General features: G+C 43.8%; 3 protein-coding genes across 3 annotated transcripts; 1 reads left to right on the top strand and 2 right to left on the bottom strand. All coding sequences in view use genetic code 11, as the record gives it.

Annotated features, from left to right (window-relative positions):
- Nucleotides 1-3,309: 3,309 nt before the first annotated feature.
- On the top strand, nt 3,310-3,771 carry EGR_02567 (DNA-directed RNA polymerase I subunit RPA12; the record flags this gene model as incomplete). The annotated part of the gene is made up of 1 exon (XM_024491816.1): nt 3,310-3,771. One exon carries the CDS (start codon nt 3,310-3,312, stop codon nt 3,769-3,771), a length of 462 nt encoding a protein of 153 aa, XP_024353631.1.
- A 2,222-nt stretch (nt 3,772-5,993) lies between these two features.
- On the bottom strand, nt 5,994-12,789 carry EGR_02566 (Lamin Dm0; the record flags this gene model as incomplete). The annotated part of the gene is made up of 9 exons (XM_024491815.1): nt 5,994-6,011; nt 6,408-6,494; nt 6,950-7,066; nt 7,241-7,345; nt 7,791-8,067; nt 9,415-9,767; nt 9,953-10,579; nt 11,123-11,459; nt 12,587-12,789. The coding sequence occupies 9 exons, from the start codon at nt 12,787-12,789 to the stop codon at nt 5,994-5,996; spliced, it is 2,124 nt and encodes a 707-aa protein (XP_024353630.1).
- Nucleotides 12,790-13,026: 237 nt separating this feature from the next.
- On the bottom strand, nt 13,027-17,549 carry EGR_02565 (Lamin-B2; the record flags this gene model as incomplete). The annotated part of the gene is made up of 8 exons (XM_024491814.1): nt 13,027-13,044; nt 13,194-13,283; nt 13,364-13,480; nt 13,772-13,876; nt 14,322-14,544; nt 15,621-15,973; nt 16,074-16,923; nt 17,452-17,549. The coding sequence occupies 8 exons, from the start codon at nt 17,547-17,549 to the stop codon at nt 13,027-13,029; spliced, it is 1,854 nt and encodes a 617-aa protein (XP_024353629.1).
- Between the last annotated feature and the right edge of the window lie 236 nt (nt 17,550-17,785).

Raw genomic sequence — 17,785 nt, 5'->3', positions numbered from 1 at the left:
CGCTTGTGCGCGTGTGTGCGTTTGTGTCGTGTACTTTCATTTGACCTGCTGGCAAGCGCTACTTCGACATTCACACACACCCTCTCTCCTTCCTTCATGAAATCAACCCAACCTCCTTGCACAAATGTTGTTACCCTCACCGACACGCATAAGCTGCTCTTATTCTACCAGAGTGACCTTCGAGGAGGTTTAATCATATAGCCTCGTGTCCTAATAAATGACAGTAATAAATGTGCTGTTATATCTTGAGACTGTGGGGTCTTCGCTGAAGCAGCTGGCATTCATTCACTGGACGTAGGCACTCAATTATCCTCTATTTCAATTTCATATGACAGGACATCCTGACCTCGATGCGATCCTCCCTGGTATTACTCAAAACTGGTATTGAAGACTCTCATGGAGGTCATCCACGCTTTCCACGATTTGTGAAGATGACACCTGTGATTTCTTTAATGAACACTTCCGAGTTATTGATATGCCGACATGACATGGTAGTGTTCGTCGATATGAGTTTGGAAGGCGGGAAGGTACCACTTAAGACCATGTGAAACTCACTCGTTTGCCTAAATCTGGGCCAAGAACAGCCCAGTAAGCATTTTGCTTAAACTGTTCTCCTTTTTAAGCAATTATGAGTGGATTTGTCCTTTGTCCTCTTTTGTCCAAGAGCCTACTTCATCTAAGCGTCGTGACAAGAGACTTGGAGTGGGATTTTCACCACTGACCTTTGAGAGCAAATTATTAAGTGATGCTTCCCACTCTTCAAAATCCGCCATGTAGTACGTGAGGAGTACACACGCATTTTGTGTTTTGTGACGGCTACCCCTCCTCCTAGTCTAATCCACCGGCCATCACCAATACCGCATTGTAGTTGCCCAGGCTCCAACTCGGGTATTTTTTGGCTCGAGTATTCCTATACTAAGAAAGCACATCCGAATGGGCTTCAAGTTTCGCATCATCTATCAGTTCTGCCATTTGGGTCAACTTCATACCGGGACCCTGCCCACAATTTTCCAACAGATCGAGTGGAAGGGGGGGATTCCCTATAACCAGAGGCTACCTTTAAGGTCATGCCCAGGGCACTTTTATGCAGCCAGCCCGGTGGACTGACGACGTACAATCCGTAAATTGCTTGTTGAACTTACGATGCGAGTATTACTGCCTCCATCCCACCGACTGCAAGATCATAACAATTTTTTTCTAACTTGACTTCACTTGCCCGAGGGAATACCGCGTGGTGTTGTTACAACAAGCTTCCTGAGTTTGCATTTGGGGTGGTAGGGCTGATGGACTCCGCCCATAATTAATTTCATTCACCAAAGTCTTGTCATTCACCCCACCCTCCACCCCAGAAGCTTCTACGGCAGCACAACCCTGCCCATGGTTTTCGACTTGCCTGAATGCGGAAAAATAACGAGAGAGCTATTTTTGGCGAATATCTATAAGCAGCATTAGCATGTAGTTTTTGGAAACATTTACGCCTGCTTTTTTTCACCACAGCTTGAATTAGGTCTCCTGGTGGGGAATAAATGAATGCTGGGCCTATTTGTGGTATAACTTTGTCTCAATGCATCTCACAGCAGTCAAGAGGAGCTGTTTGTACCACGTGATCGTAATACCATGTTTGGGTTGTTTTAGATTGCTAACTCTTTCACTATTCAACAGATGCCACTAGTTTACTTCCAATCACAAACGTAGCACCAAGAGTGAATAAAAACTGCTAAATTATGTGCATCAATTGAAGGAAGAAACAAAAAGCATGAAGCGGAGGCACCGTGGGACCGAGCATATATTTGGGCTGCTTCGTTTGAGAAAAGAAATGCAAATTCCGTGAAGGTAGTATGCCGGTAATTCAAAATAGGGAAGGGTTTTTGCTTTGTGTAGAACCACTGGACGCACAGTCTGCATCGTTCCGCGAGGAGAACCCCCACAATGTTGGGATAGGGTGGGAGGGGATAGAGGTACGTGTCGATGCTTCCCTGCTCCCCTCCCTTCCAACCCGTACATCAACTTGCTTTAGAGTGAAATTTATTTCAGGATACTTCGGTTCTTTCCCCTTGTTGACACTGCGTCGGCCATCATGCGTGTCCATAGATAGATGCAGGAACACTGGCCTAAAAGCAGATTTGAATAAGGGAATACAAGATTTAAAACAGGTCCATGGGGGACAGTAGGGGGAATCCGTAACGAAACTTCCAGATGGTCCACGGCTAATGTCGCTTCAGTTGTTAATAGCTTTTCTGCAGAACACGGGACTGGGAGAGATGCCGAAGGTAGACGTCAACATCAACCCTTCTGTTAGAAATCATCACCATTCTCCCATCCGTAGCATATGTACTTCTTCCGCCCCACTAAGACTTATCACGCAGAAGTGGAAAATCAGGATACATGTCTTTCAAGATCGGGTTCGCTTTCCGCTGCCGACAATGTAGCGTCCCGGGACTCCCTGAAGACGAAAGAAGACACAATACTCGGGCAGAATATATATATTCAGCACGGAGAAGGTGTCTGGGCTATTGGCATGGCCCAAAAGGCCAGCCCACCCAGCGAGGTACAAGGGGGCTAATTCGAAGTACAAAAGTGGCGCCTCACCAGAACCGAGGGATAAATCACTATCGTATTACAATAGTTTGAAACTTATATAACTCACAAAAAGCACTGTAAAACTTTGATTGCTCAACTCTCGATTTTGGCGGAGGGACCGCTTCGGATGTCCAGCATTAAACCTGCGTCGGGAGGCCTGGTTACTGGACAATGCCTGTAGCTCAAGCTTTACTATTTGTGCCGAATACATATATCCCACGGTGGTTTTGGGGAGCTACAGTGCATATTAGAAAGTATCTACTAATGTTGCTCGAAATACTTACGTGAATGTTAGAAAAGCGCTAACAGAAGGTTGTGGCCTCCCGAGTCTCCCCCGAGGTCGGAATGAGGCATATTGTACCAACATGGAGAAGGGCTAGAAGACTATCAGCAAGGACCCCGCACTATGCCACAGAGAGCGCTTCAAGACGGTTAAGTAGAATGCAAAATTACGACATCGGTGTCATGTAAATAAAATACTATTCCACACTTACGTATTCCCTGAATTTCATAACACATAGTGGGCAGTGGTCATTCACGGCAAAGTTTTTTAGGCAGATTTTTTTATGAAATACAATATTTTTGACCCATTTATTAAATGGACAATGAAGGCGCATTATTTTAATTGTCCCACTAATTGCGCTCTAATTGAGGTAAGCAATCTACCAATGAACTAGTCAAGTGTGGAATTTTGGACCCTTCTGATCACTCTCTGCGCGCCCTTAAGGCATGTTGCGCCCCCAGAAGCCACCCGATGGACTTGACCGAAGTCATCGATACTTTTGTTATGTTTGCGGCACACTTCTCCCCCACAAAATTTCGCCCGAGGACTCGCTTGTATGTACAAAATGCTTGACGCCCACTTATCTGTCGTGGTTTGTCGGCTTGAAGGTAGCTTTTGACTCGGAAAGTGCTACTGGCTGTGAAATTCCCAGTCTTCAATCCTCACCCTACTTTCAGAAGTTGCTCGTCAATGCCCAGAAAACCCTTAGGTCGGAGGAGGCTTTAAGAGGAGCTGGTAATTCTCTAGATGTGAATACTCTGGATGGTCCCTCTGTTAAGAGGGATTGTTATTATTGCGGTAACAATCGAATGACTTATGTTACCATGCAGACTCGTTCTGCGGACGAAGGCCAAACCGTGATTTATACATGTACACTGTGCAAGAAGAAAGAAGTAGAAAACACTTAATTCACACATCTCTATTCAAAAGTCCAGCATTGGATCGAAGTGTGGACAAGTTAGATCGATTAAAGGTTGTCTAGGATTCCTTTTTGTGGAACAGATGTACACCTCTCCTGTTTGTTTTTACAACTGCTTGCACATCTAAATACATTTCGTATGTGTTACTTACTCCTACTCTGAAGGTATGCTTCCAAGCTGGTGATTTGGGAGTATATCAAGTTGTTCTGCACACCGGTAGTGTTTTTTTGTACAGATATGGGTGGCGGGAGTTTATTAAGTTTTCAAGAATCTAGAACCTATGTGGTTACTACCCGCCCCCGTTTAGTCGGCCTTCAAGTAGGTAGCGTTGACAATTTTTGTTAGTGATTTTGCGATGCAATTATTTATCTTCCTTTAAGCAGCGTTAGTTGTGAGCACTTCCCATTATATTTTTTGGGATTATTGAATCTTCTCGAGTTGGCCACAAGCCAAAAGCGCCCTTGCATCGCGGTGGCGGCCAATCAGATATCGCAACAATTGCATGCGTGGGTCACGTGGTAACCGTATTGACACGTTTACCAATCAGAAATCACCAACAAATAATTCACTTAGCAGGTCCTGCCGACGAGGCTCACTATGCATTAAATGTTGCAGCACTCTAGAAAGTATAATTCTTTATTTTTTCGGGGGTGCAGGTGCGCTCGTCTGACAAATATGCTGAAGAGTCTCAACCCAGTGACCGTGTTGAGTGGTCTCCAGTAGGTTATGGAAGTCACGGAAGAACATCTGCCCTCGGTCAAACCAGTTGAGGGGGACGCATTTATTGAGTTGATGACATGGCGGTTTAACTACTTATATCTGCCAAGTTAGTTCCTTACTGTAATTGGTACGTTGGAGGCCTTGGAGGCGAGTAAGTTTTACTTAGAGTTTGTTTCGCTCTGCCTTGCAATGCGTAGCATGAAAACTTGATAACATCGATGCTTTGGTTACCAGCACTATCCCAGATCCTTCACAGACAGCTAAGTGGCTTTCCCATGCTATTACAAGCAGTTTTCCAGTATTTAGGACGAAAGCTGGAAACTGAGCCGTGTGATTAGCCAATGGAAAGAACACGTTACTGCCTAGCTAATTATTCATAATCGAGGCTTAACCGGTTAAACGCATTACCAGCAGCATACTTTAATCTTGTGCTTTATGTTTCGGCCACTCGAAGTCCCGATCTTTGGTATGGCACTGGAAAGCGCAATTACTTACACCTAATGTAACTAACCCTTTATTTATTTGATCAGATATCCTTTCTCGTCGTCTTATCTGCTGGAGGACAAATTCTTTGGATCGATCCTTCCACTGGTAGACTTTTGCCTTGCGACAAATGTTCCTTCACCTCCTGACAAGCCAGTGGCGTACTATGTTTAGTGTCTTAGCGCAAGTCATGCTAGTATATAGTTGAAAAGGCAGAAAAAGAAGATGGAAGGACGAAAAATGAAAAAAGGAGCAGCAGCCGAATGCTGAATCCCTAGCGAGAGGCGTGGGCGGTGGTGCCACCAAGCGCGGTTGACTTAGTGGGCGGGTGCGTCAGTCGTACTCATCATTCCTGCAACAGTTATCTCCCGCCGGACTGCTCGTTTGTGTGATCACCTTTTCAGTCTTCGTTTCCTAGACGATATTTTATCAACTTTCGGGGGAAACCTAGTCTAGGGTTTGAGAGGTTCGGTTTATGATCAAACAAGACTGGGCTGAATGAAGCAGAAACTGAAGATCTAGGTTCTTAGTTGACCAATGAAGGCTTTTGTACAACTACAGCAGCCAGAGAAGCGTGAGCTGAAGCCGGAAGGCTTTGATAACCACATAAAATAATGCTTAAAATCTGGGAGCCCATTTATGTGGCATGTGAGGTTGGCGCTGAACAGGTACTTTGGTGGTGTAAACATAAACACTGAGACCGACCCGCTGCAGTGGAGGAGTACTACACCGCCCAGAGGGAATTGGAAGTGCACGTTGTTGGTAATCCTACAGCCCAACTCCGGAGACTGCGTTTCTTCCATCCTTCTTGAATGCGTGAGAAAGTAGAATTTGTATATTTTTTATTTCGTAAGTAGATATGATTCGTGGGAACAGGAGACACACAGATAAAAGATAAAGCATTGATTAGATCATGAAAGAATGACATAACAACACGATTGACGATGCGATTTGGATGATGACCAGAAAGGATTAAAGGTAGTAAAACTACTTTGCGCGAGGGAGTGTTACATCAGGACACACTTCTGCGAAAAACAAGGAAAGGGAAAAGGTAAGTTTTAGCATTTCCACATAGTTGGATAAAACCCTAAAAGCGACACTAGTTGGGAGAATCGCTCCTCATGGCAATTCACCGCACGTAGTGGGCGGGATTAAAAGATCTAGATTTTTTTTGGCATTAATTCGATGCAAACCTAAGACTGGAGAAAAGTGCACACCAAATTGAAAAGGAAAGAGGTGGGGTTGCTATTTCCTCCTTTGTGAATGCTGAACAGTGTGGTGTATTCAAGGGTACCCCCTAGTGCCATGAAGAAATCTTTTCTCCCTATCAGAAACCGGATATTTTTAGAGAGCAGAGGCACCAGCAACAGCTAAGGACACATGCGATCAAGGTGAGCTGCAAATACAAATTTAGTGGTAACCTCTTCTGGCGGTTGCGTCGACTGCGCTCGAGAATGGAATCGAGGATAGCGAACATACTCTCGTGTAATTTGACAATTGGCTTGTTCCTAAAATGGGGAAGAAAAAAGGTAGCCTGCACTGACGTCCAAGAAAGAAAAGTTGGACAATACCGCGCTACCACCTCCCAGAGATCTGTCAGTTACAGAGGTTGGCAGAGGCGCAATCAGATACCATCTGGTAGACTATTTGAGGAGAGCTTGTGGGAAACTAGAGGCCTAACCACAAAGCTCGGCTCTGGGCACTTCCATTTCTACTTTAGATGTACCAACCAGCTCAGCGTGCTATTGTCCAGTGCCAAGGCAATACGAAAATCCCCCTGCAGGTCGGAGAGACGTCAGGAGAGTACGAAGGATTAAGATGGTGCAGTACACATGCGAGTCATGTGATACAGACACGAAATTCTTTTAGATTAAGACGTTTTCATAAAACTAGATCTACACTTTTCCTCATTTCGCATGACCTGCTAATTGCAAAGCACTTAGGAGGGTGTTTTCCCACTTACCTCCTTGTCATTTCCAATCAGAGAAAAGCTTATGTTGGTGCCCATTTTAAAGGACTGATTCTTCATAACCAAATCTTTGGGAGGGTCATTAGCGGCGCCAGAATCACTGTTCCAAACCTATAGCAAAAGCAGACAAAATTCATTTTGTAAAAAATTGCAATTTTATCCGTATAGCAAGTTTCATGATTAAGTGGAAGACATGGTCACAAGTCGAAATGAGGCCTCTTCACTCCCAGTTAGCCTGATACATTGAATTTCAACATACAAAGAATTTTTAAAGAAGCGTTTTACCTGACAACTAGCCCCAGGTTGAAGAATGAGCGAACGGGGGAATTTGAAGGTGACTTCATAGCTGTCCGCCTTTTGCTTCAGCACCCAATTCCCTATGTTGGTTTCCTGTGCACATGGGGCGAAAAGTGGGCAATTAGCAACAGTGAGAGGAAGAAAGCAGGAGTAAAAAAAGAAAGTACGAGGTTTGACAACAAAATGCCCGAAGATAGAGAATGGAGGAGGATTGGTTCGTGGCACCCGCACTATTGCCCCACGAGGCCGTGTATACCGCTTAAGGTAGCCCGTAAATTTTGCTATAAAGAATATTTTACAATGATTTAGTTAAAAAGGCGAAAAGTAAACATTAATTCATCTCCTTCTGATCAAAAACATTGTGCAGTTTTGCAAATGCATCTGCATAATGTCCCTTGCCCACAAATCCTTCGTCGATGAGGGAATGAATTTCCCTCTCCCAGCAAATAGCACCACTACATGAGAAATCGCTGCCAGGAGAACAAACAGTGGACCCACAAAATGGATTATTCGATGAAAGCGTGCAACAAATATTAACGATATTAAAACGTGCCTCGTCAGAGGAGTTGATAATTTTCACGCATTTGCCCATTTCATTTTGGTCAGGGGCGAACTCGATGTTGCCGTTGGAGTTGGTGGCCACACGGTAGGTGACCCGCGGCACGGAGCCACCGAGGGAGCTTGTGCCGGTGGAGTGGATGCCCTCGTCTTCCTCCTCCCCCTCCTCCTCGTCGTAGTCCACGTTCACTGGACGTCTACGCTTCGCACCCGCAGCAAACGGGGTCTCACGCACACAACCCACCGGGATGTTGAGGCTAAAGTAGGCAAGAAATGCCCATCTAGTAGCTGGTACATAGACAATGACTGTATTGCTTGTTCAAGAGACAATTTAATATCATTTGAAGATGAAACAGCAATTAACATTGCATACACCGCTTTAGCATTCATGACACGCTAATCATTAATTACCGCCAATGACTCAGTCGTCGGTCTGCTTCGGTGGATTGTGGTTCGTAGATAGGTTTCTTCAAGATGGCAGTCCATTGGCATTGCCGACATTACTGATGTTTAGCCAGTCTCACATTTGCATTTAGCTGCTTGCTTCCACCTAAGCCATTGCAATTTTTCATTGCAAATTACCTTAACTACTGTCTCTTTCGATTTCGAAGCAATGAAAAGACCTCCTATTAATAGTGCAAATGGGCGCCCGTATATTTTGACACTAGGTTGAAAAATAATGGTCATCAAAAGGACATTTGAGGACAAAGTTTGCTCTACCTAAAAATATGCCAATTTCTTCTGTTGGAGAGGTGTGCCACCAACAATTAAACCACTTTCATTGTAGTAGATCTATTCAAAGCGCGGAACCACGGACTCATTGCCGATTACGTTTGTTGCTGTTTTCGGTTCATATTGGCATAGGCACTCCCCTGTAAGCTTTGCAACCTGTATGAGCTAGAACGAATAAGTTGCTCTGATCTCCTAAGTCATAGTTACCGCGATTGTGAGGGGACGCTAAGCCCAGTTCGTATTTATTTGCATCACCCATTGTCTGGTCCATGGCCAGCAGAAAAGTCTCTGTCCTAACTTAATATGCATGCATAACTATGGTTTCAGCCTTGAATGGAACCATTGCATTTTGCTACCTTGAAGGGGAGCAATTCACAGGCACGAACATCAAAGTGTCACTTCGAAGGTGACTGACTATCAGGTCTCGTAACGTCTGCAATTACCCACCATGAGTAAACACAAATGCCTCGTAAACACTCTGAGATTTCGGAGCTCTTAGGCGCTTATTTGTGAGATGTTGAGCACGCGTGAACAAGTAGACTGTTGGATACACACATTGCGCATACTTGAATGTTGAGTGACATGTGCATCTTTTGCATGCTTCATTGTGACGGTTTAAAAGGCCTATTCCCTTTCACTTCAGTTTCTTAGGATCATCGTATCAAAATGAGTATCTATGACGGGGTAAAATGTCATTTATTTACTTGATCTGATTACCAGAAATAGCAAAAAAATTATCATGTAGTTTTCTATTTTAAATTTCCGTTATTTTACGTTTAAAGTGCACTGGTTCGCAGTTTTTATTCTTGTCATATACTTCAATGTCAAAAGTAGTACCTCTCACTCTTTTCGAAATAATGAGGAACACATACCGCGTCTCTTCACCCTCGAGCATCTTGCGATACATGAGAATTTCCTGATCCAGCGCTACCTTGGTGTTCATGAGATCTGCGAACTCAGCGAAATGGATCTCCAGCTCCCGCTGGAGGCACGCCAGCTCCTCGCGTTGGAGAGCAAGGCGCTTTTCGTAGTCATCGCGCTCGTGCCGACGCATGCGCTCCACTTCATCCACCCGGCGCTTCAGCAGATCCACCTCGGCCACCTTCTTGGCCAATTCGTGCTCCAACTCGTCACTGCGCTTGCGCACCACCAGAAGCTCGTCGCGCAGACGGTCCGTCTCTTTTGAGGCGTCGCTGTTAGCTGCTCGCAGTTGATTTAGCTTAGTCTAGCCAAAAAAATTTAACGGAAGCCAGCTCAGAGTCCACCGGTTTGAACCACTTCGGTGTGGATTCCGATTACTCGATAGCAAAACCCATTTTTAGTTTCAAATACATTTGTAGTGAAAGACGTTGGAATTTACTCATAACTTTAGAAGAACTTACTGCGTAATCAACTATATGGCTTTATTACCAATTTACTTGTGTAATAGTTTCTAAACATAATTGCGTTCTGTTTGGATCGCTGTAGGTTGCAACTGACCTCAAACGTGTGTTCCATTTCAGTCTTATAAGCCATCAAATCCTCCGCAGTTTGATCCCGATAGGCCTGCAGTTGATCATACAACTTCGACTCATACTCCGCTGCCTTCCTATCCTCAATCTCACTCTCCACCGTGATAGTCCTCTCCACCGCCTTCGATCGCTCCTCCTCCAGCAGGCAATTCTTAAAGTTCAATTCCTCTTTTAGTCCTGCCACTTTATTCTCAAGATCATTCCTCAGCACCGTTTCCGCGTCAAGATCGCGCCGCAGAGCGGTGCAGCGCTTCTCTAGAGCATCGTAGTCGGGCTTGAGTGCCTCGTAACGGTCATGATCCTGCTTGTAGGCAGAAAGATCACGTTCGAGGCACTCTACACGACGCTGCAGCCCACGCACCTCCGTCTCCCGTTTGCTCAGTTTTGATTGGGTCGTTTTCGCATCATCCTTATGCTTCTCCGCCTCCACCTCCGCCGCCGCCTTCTGCTTGGCTAGGTCGTCCACAAGGCGGCGGAGGGAGGCGATCTCCGACTCGTAGGTATTTCGTGCATCGTCGTGCTTACTCTTGAAAGAAGACGTGTGAATTTTACGTTTTGTCCTTCATCAACCCATCTTTTATGGAACTGAAGTATGTTGACATTAACGCTAATGTTTTTTGAAGTTACTTCTACTTTATGCTAGCTAAATAAAATATTGAAAATTCCAATCACCAGAGAGCTTGTAGACGAAATACGTCGAATTCAAAAAAAGTAGATTCACAGTCACTAGGAATTTCGGAAATCGCAAAACGCATTTTTATTTTGGTTTGGAACAATGTAAAACTTTCTCAAGCAAATATTTTCACATTAAAAGTACCCGCCCCAGAATTTTCGGCCTGTTCAGTCTTGTAGTCATTCTAGCAGGATAGTCATTACACATACATCTCAAAAAGTGAGCAAAACGGGAATTAATACGGAAATAAATAAGTTATTGAGACTTGTATAGTAGAGACTTCAAATAGCATATTTTAGTAAACTAATGTCCTTAAATGATGTACATTTTTATTTGTAAATAAGTTTCGAGTTTAAATTGATGTCTGAAAAATGTATGATTGATTAGAAGTCTTACCAGACGTTCCTCTGAGTAGGTTTTAATTTTACGCTTGAGATTTTCCTTATCCATCTCCAATTTGCGGACATAGTCGATATACGAGGCAAGACGATCATTCAGTTCAGCCAACTCTTCCTTCTCCTCATTACGAGAAATGTTCAGTGGACTCACTGACCGTTGGCGTCGCCGATCCGTTGATGACGTAGAGGATGGAACGGTGACAGACGTTGTACGTCTAGTCGTGGTGGTAGTTGTCTCGGATGACTGCTGTCCCCTCTTTCCTCGAGCAGACATTGTTACTAAGATAAGACCAGAAATTAGCATGGAAACACCTTTGGGCCAATTAATAACTACTCTGTGTTTAATACAAAGAAAATCTTGATTTATATTTTGGAAACGTAATTAGGGATCTGCTAAAAATAGTAGGTCAATTTCTCGCAATGAGTAGACGTATCAAACATGGTTCAATAAAAAATGCAAAAGCGTTAAGTTTAAGGAACAAACCAGATAATACATGTACACGGATCCGCTACAGATAATATCAGATTTACTTAAAAATAAAACATAAGAATTGGAGTAATCTAGTCTGCACTAAGCTAACTTTACCAAACTAGCAAGAAACACTAAGATTGAAACCAATGTGACCCACGAATTTAGGTAATCGACTTGCGTAAACGCATTCAGGAGTCATATTTAACATTAACAGCATTTAACATTAAGTACGCAGAAAACAAGATTCCACTGTAAGAAAAGGGAAAACATAGAACGACTGGCACAAAATACGAATCAGTCAGCAAAAAGTACTTTAAACACACATTTTTTGCATCTTCTTAAAAACATGAACAAAAGTGATCAAGCGGAAGGTGTAGCTTGCGACATCTTGTTGACAAGAACTGGTTCCTAAATAGTATCAAAAAATCACAACACTTTAGTGTAATTTCGCATATATTAGGCCAAATTTGTAAAACAAAAACTAGAAGCGTAGAAAGTCTATATTTAATTAACGTATGTCATCGTCGTTAGTAAACGCCAAACCTCATTCAAACTAAGATTAGCTTCACAGGTCATTATCAAGAGCTCATGAGCACACTTAAACAATTTTCCTTTAATGCCGCTTTGTTCACTAGACGCTTACAGTGATCGAGGATAAATCTATAGCCGTTTCCTAGATTTTTGAGACAGCATTACGTTAACGTATATGAAATGCAATCGAATTACCTCCTAACAGACTGCGTTATGTAGATGATCTGTGCTTGCATGATTTGATCCTTTTTGTTTATGAATCACCTAAATACCAAAAAATCACCATACTTGATAAATTTGACCTTTTTATCAAAACTACAAACCTATTGATGATGATGCACTAGGAGGACCTGTTTCATGGGTCCGGCTTGCCCACGTCAAGATGATTCAGTCAACCGCCCAATAACGTGCACTCTTACATCGCAGACCCCCCCTTTTGCAAGGGGAATTCGCCCTTACCCCCGAACAGCCTGCTTAGTAGGACTTTGGCGACATCGAATGAGCACGACGAGGCCACCGCGGACCGCCATTCCAGCAATCCATCGCAGGAAACGCCACACCATATCTGGTCCCCCAAGCTGACCTAACGGGCCAGATGCAGCCTCAACCAGCCCCCCCGCCGATCGAAAGACAACAAATACGAAGACTCCCAGGGAGTGCATTCATATATAAACCGGATTAGAATGGATTAGGTAGGACAACCAGTTAACAAACACAGAGGACGGATAGCATGTAGGATGCTGCGAGGCTTAAACAAAGCTCTACTCCTACACTCATATTACTGCCATCAAAAGATTGAAAAATCAAAAAAATGCGTTGCAAGAACGCGTTGCATCAGTACAAATAAGCACGCGCTAAATGCAATGCCGAAAAAGAGACTAGTCGACGGTCCCAACACATTACATCAGAGAGCATTTCTACAAAAGGAAAAATAGCATTGGTGATGAGTGGCTATCAAGTGGTCATCTAAAGCACTAAACAAAGTAGAGCAATACTGGATTCAAAAGTACAAACAGAATTCCAATGAGCGGTTATCTCTAAGTGTATACGTAGGATATGCAGCTACCTCTTCCGATTTTGTGGCGCCAGCACGGAATCTCCTTGAACTTATCTTTGGCCGCGTGCACTCGCGAACAATCAAGCATGAGGCTTGCTCCTACAATAGGCAGATAAAGCCATTTGAATTTAACGAAGAACAAGCGGATGAACTAGGGGTAGGTAGCACACAAAACTAACCTTCTCGTCCTCACTGATAAGTGTTATGGTGATATTTGCTCCAGAGTGAAAAGTCTGATTCTTCATAACGACAGTTTCCGGTGGATTGTGAGTGGCATCCGAATCGCTACCCCAGATCTGCCAGAGATATCACCAAAATTACCTTCAGTTTAGGGAGTCACTTTGGAATATTCAAAACAGATGTACCGACGCACGCCACGCATCGAATATGCCTACTGCCACCTTGACGCAAAAAATCAAAGCAAATGCTGACACTCAGCAGTAACTACTACCTGCGCCAAAAAGAACGCATTAATTTACTCACAAGCAAAATTGGCAAGCATAGCTACGCCAACGAAATGTAGGAAGCATTAGCAACAAAACACAACACGAGTGAATGATAGATAAAGTGGAATGATCAGAACTCACAGTGCAGGTGCTTCCAGGCTTCATGTTAAAAGTGCGACCGAATTTGTAGGTCACCTCTTCGCCATCAGCTTGATGCTTCAAAACCCAGTTGCCAATGTTAATGTCCTATATACAGCACAAAAATATGTATGAGTGTGTGAAAACAAAAAAAAAACGTACTCAGTAGGGTATATAACGTGAAAAGCTTTCTTCCAAGTGGAGAGTTAACTAACAAGTAGAAATAAAAGCATTGTTCCCGGATAAAATATTGAATCCATAGATGATTAGATAGAAACGTGCATCGGTGTTGATCAGGGTTCCAGCGGAGATTAACAAATTCAAGAATGCTTCTTACGAAGTCCATAACCTAAAAGCTAGCAGTTCGGAAATATTGCCACATTAAGGGAGTAAAACTGGCTATCTAAAACGGCTGAGGACCTCGTCACTGACAAAAAACTCTAAAATACAGTTTGACATTCTGTATACGCACAAATGTGGCTATTCACGCGAGATCCAAGGTCTGTTAAAAAGGGAAAAACAGCTCCCCAAGATTATATCGTAAGATACTCACATCTTTTGCGACGTTAATCAACTTAATCCATCTTCCAGAGCCGTCTTGATCAGCCGTGAACTCTATGTCGCCGATGGCTGAGGTCGATACACGGAAAGCGAACTGAGACCCATACAAGCCCGAGTCGTCCTCCACCTCGTCGCCGGAATCAAGTCGACGCCTCTTGGTACCCATGTAGGCACCGCTGAACGGACTGGCGCGTTTCGGTGAAGTGAGATTTAAACTAGGGGTGGAAGCGGGATACATAAGCTGGATATTTCAGAGCATAATCACTCCTAATTACCATTCGCTAGCTGTGATCAAAAGGGAAACATAATCACGCTCATTTTAGCCATGGCTCAAAAACTCAAAAGGCGTACTTCTTTGTCAGTACAGTTTTTAATGCATGCTTTAACTATTCAACTACGAAAGCCTAGATAAGGAATTCACTCAGCGATCATCGCAACGAGAATCCTCATTAGTTACATACGTTTACCATGCACCATTTATTTAATTTCGTCTTCGCTACACAAGGGCAAACATCGATAAAGTGTGGGGAGCCTGTCTTTCTGTGGTGTACAAAAACGAAGCGTTATCGCGTTGGGAAGCGGTAACAGGCCCAAAAACCACTTAAATAAAACATCCTGTACAAAGCACGGTCACCACCGTATGCTCAAGTAGGATGGAGGTAGAAGCTAGATTTACACGGCTAACACGCACGTTAAGTACCGTCATCAATCCCGTTGGCAATATAGGCAGCGCGTCCTGTCAGCACACGTTCAAAAAACAGAAGCCGCATGGGATGCTTACGCACGTCCACGTGTGCATCTATGGCGGGGGGAGGGTGTGACAGCATGAGTCACCCAACGGTCTTGTGCACAAACCCCACATACCCCCGCCACAAAACGCAGCAACCCAGCTCTCGAGTAAGCCCGAAAGCGCACACACAAGGTCCTCCCACGGTATGCTACTGTAACCGCGCCGTTCCAAAGTGCACAGGACGCAGCAATAAGCAATACACCCATCGATACCCAAACAAACAACTCAAATAATTAGGGATTAACATGCGTCTGGAAATGTAATGGAGACTGAGTAGGCATGACAACGACTTTACTACAGTCAGTTAAACAAGGACAGATCTTAGATATATGAACATCAATGCTATAAGCAGTTCAACAGATAACCGAAAAAGCTCCAACAAGCTGATTTCAGTTATATTTTGCTAGTCCACGAAGCAAAGCAAATAATGTACACAAAATCCACCTGTGCGGCGATTTATAGGTTTACCTATAAAGTAGTCACGAAAACAAGAAAACTCACCGCGACTCCTCACCCTCAAGCATCTTCCGGTACATGAGAATCTCCTGATCCAAGGCAACTTTCGTGTTCATGAGATCAGTGAACTCGGCGAATCGTTGTTCAAGCTCAGTCTTGAGCCGCTTAATTTCATCCCGCTCGGCTGCAAGCTGAGCCTGGTAGTCGTCATGGGCCTTGTTAAGCAGGTTCTCAAGGTCATGCACGCGGTTCTGCAGAAGGTCTACCTCGCGCGTCTTTTTGGCCAACTCATGGCAGAGGTCGTCACAACGTCGACGCATAACCAGCAACTCATCATTCAGCCTGCCACTGTCTTTGTTAGCTTCTACATTGGCCTGCTGTAGTTGCTCCAATTTCGTCTTCATAAAACGTTAAAGAAACGGTTACTTAATTTATCACGCAACGCAACGAATCACGAAGGCCTAGCAACAACCTCAAAATCGCATCAGTAATATTCACCTGAAACGTAGTTTCCATTTGAATACGATACTGCTGTAGCTCATCATTAGTCTGCTGTCGGTAAGCCTGGAGTTCATCAGCCAGGCGCGATTCGAACTCAGCAGCCTTTCTATCTTCAACCTCCTCCTCAACAGTAAGAGTGCGCATGACAAGCTTTGATCGTTCCTCCTGGAAGAGACGGTCCTTGAAGTCCAGTTCCTCCCGCAAACTAGCAACCTTGTTTTCAAGGTCTGTGCGCAAAACCGTTTCGGCTTCAAGACCTTTGCGTGTAGCCTCCAACTTCTTTTCCATTTCATCATATTCAGGACAAAGCCGTTGATAGCGCTCATGATTCTGTTTATACACAGCAACATCACGTTCGAGTGCGTCAAATTTGAGCTGAAGACAACGAACTTCAGCGTCGCGTTTGCAAAGCTTGGCCTTTGCTTCATTCATGTCATCAATGTGCTTTTTAAGTTCTACATCCTTAGCAGCCTTTTCCTTGGCCAAATCATCGACAAGGCGACGCAATGAGGTGATCTCTTTCTCGTAGGTTTTTCTAGCCTCATCGATCTGAGAGAGACGTTCCTCAGAGATGGTTGATATACGGCGTGTTAGACACTCCTTGTCGCGTTCTAACTTGCGCACATAGTCAATGTATGAGGCGAGGCGGTCATTCAGGTGGGCCAATTCCTCTTTTTCATCGACTCGGCTGATATTAAGGGGGCTAGGTGACCTGTACTCGGTACTTTCAGAAGCAGAAGTCCCAGTGGACGAAGTGGCGCGGGAATGATCCGCCTTCTTCGGTGTGGCGACTTTTTCAGATGTGGGCAGCATTTGCTTAGATTTCTTCGGACGTGCTGACATGCTCCTACAGCACCAAGGGTTTTTCAAACGATAACACTAAAATACTGCTACGTGCGCATAAAAACACAGAAAAAGAATGCTACAGAAACCTAATTAAGAAGGAAAACTGTTCTTGAAAGTGTTCCAGTGATGGCTACAGAGTCGGTGAGGTGAGTAGACGAAAAACAGCAAACCCATATGAATGACAAAAAATACTGAGTCCAGAAAGTGCATCCAAGAAACCAACTGAGGTACTACCGGTTGAACACAAAGATTAAAGACTCGTATGATATTGTACAAAAAATCATGCAAACCCCACCATGCACTTGAAGGCAAACATCACTCTTACAGTATTTTGTAACAAAAACATGATAGGTTCGATAGAAAAAGAACAAACATTGAAAAATCACACAAAGCACGCCACTGCACATACAACAAACCCGACCCGCAATTCAAACTATCAAAGTTGTTTAAGTCGATGCAGTACAAATCAATAATAATGTGCATTAGCCAGTGTATTGCTAGTAATTTAAAATAGTGTCTGAAAGCACACCTTAAAAACTGTAGGGAAAAGATGTTATGAACGATACGTGTGCCCTTTTTTAAAAGTAGGTTGCCATGACTGTGCATTGTTTCACAGGCTAAACTCATTATAGTCGGACAAAAGCTGGATGCGGGACAATTCGAAATAAGTGATTATGTAAAGAATTGTAAGGCAGCACACAATAAGATTTTGACGATTCTTGATTTCCTGAATATTAGGAGCTAAAAGAAACTTTTTTCCAAAAAGCCTGAATACACCACATTTAAACCCGAAAACCCGACCTCTTGTTTACGATTTTTTAAGAGGTGTTCTATCTGTTAAACATTCACTTTAGGTATAGCAG

Source organism: Echinococcus granulosus (genome assembly GCF_000524195.1).
Source record: "Echinococcus granulosus chromosome Unknown EG_S00012, whole genome shotgun sequence".
Taxonomy (NCBI): Eukaryota; Metazoa; Platyhelminthes; class Cestoda; order Cyclophyllidea; family Taeniidae; genus Echinococcus; species Echinococcus granulosus.
The sequence above is the reverse complement of the archived record's forward strand: the minus strand, read 5'-3'. Positions and strand labels throughout refer to the sequence as shown.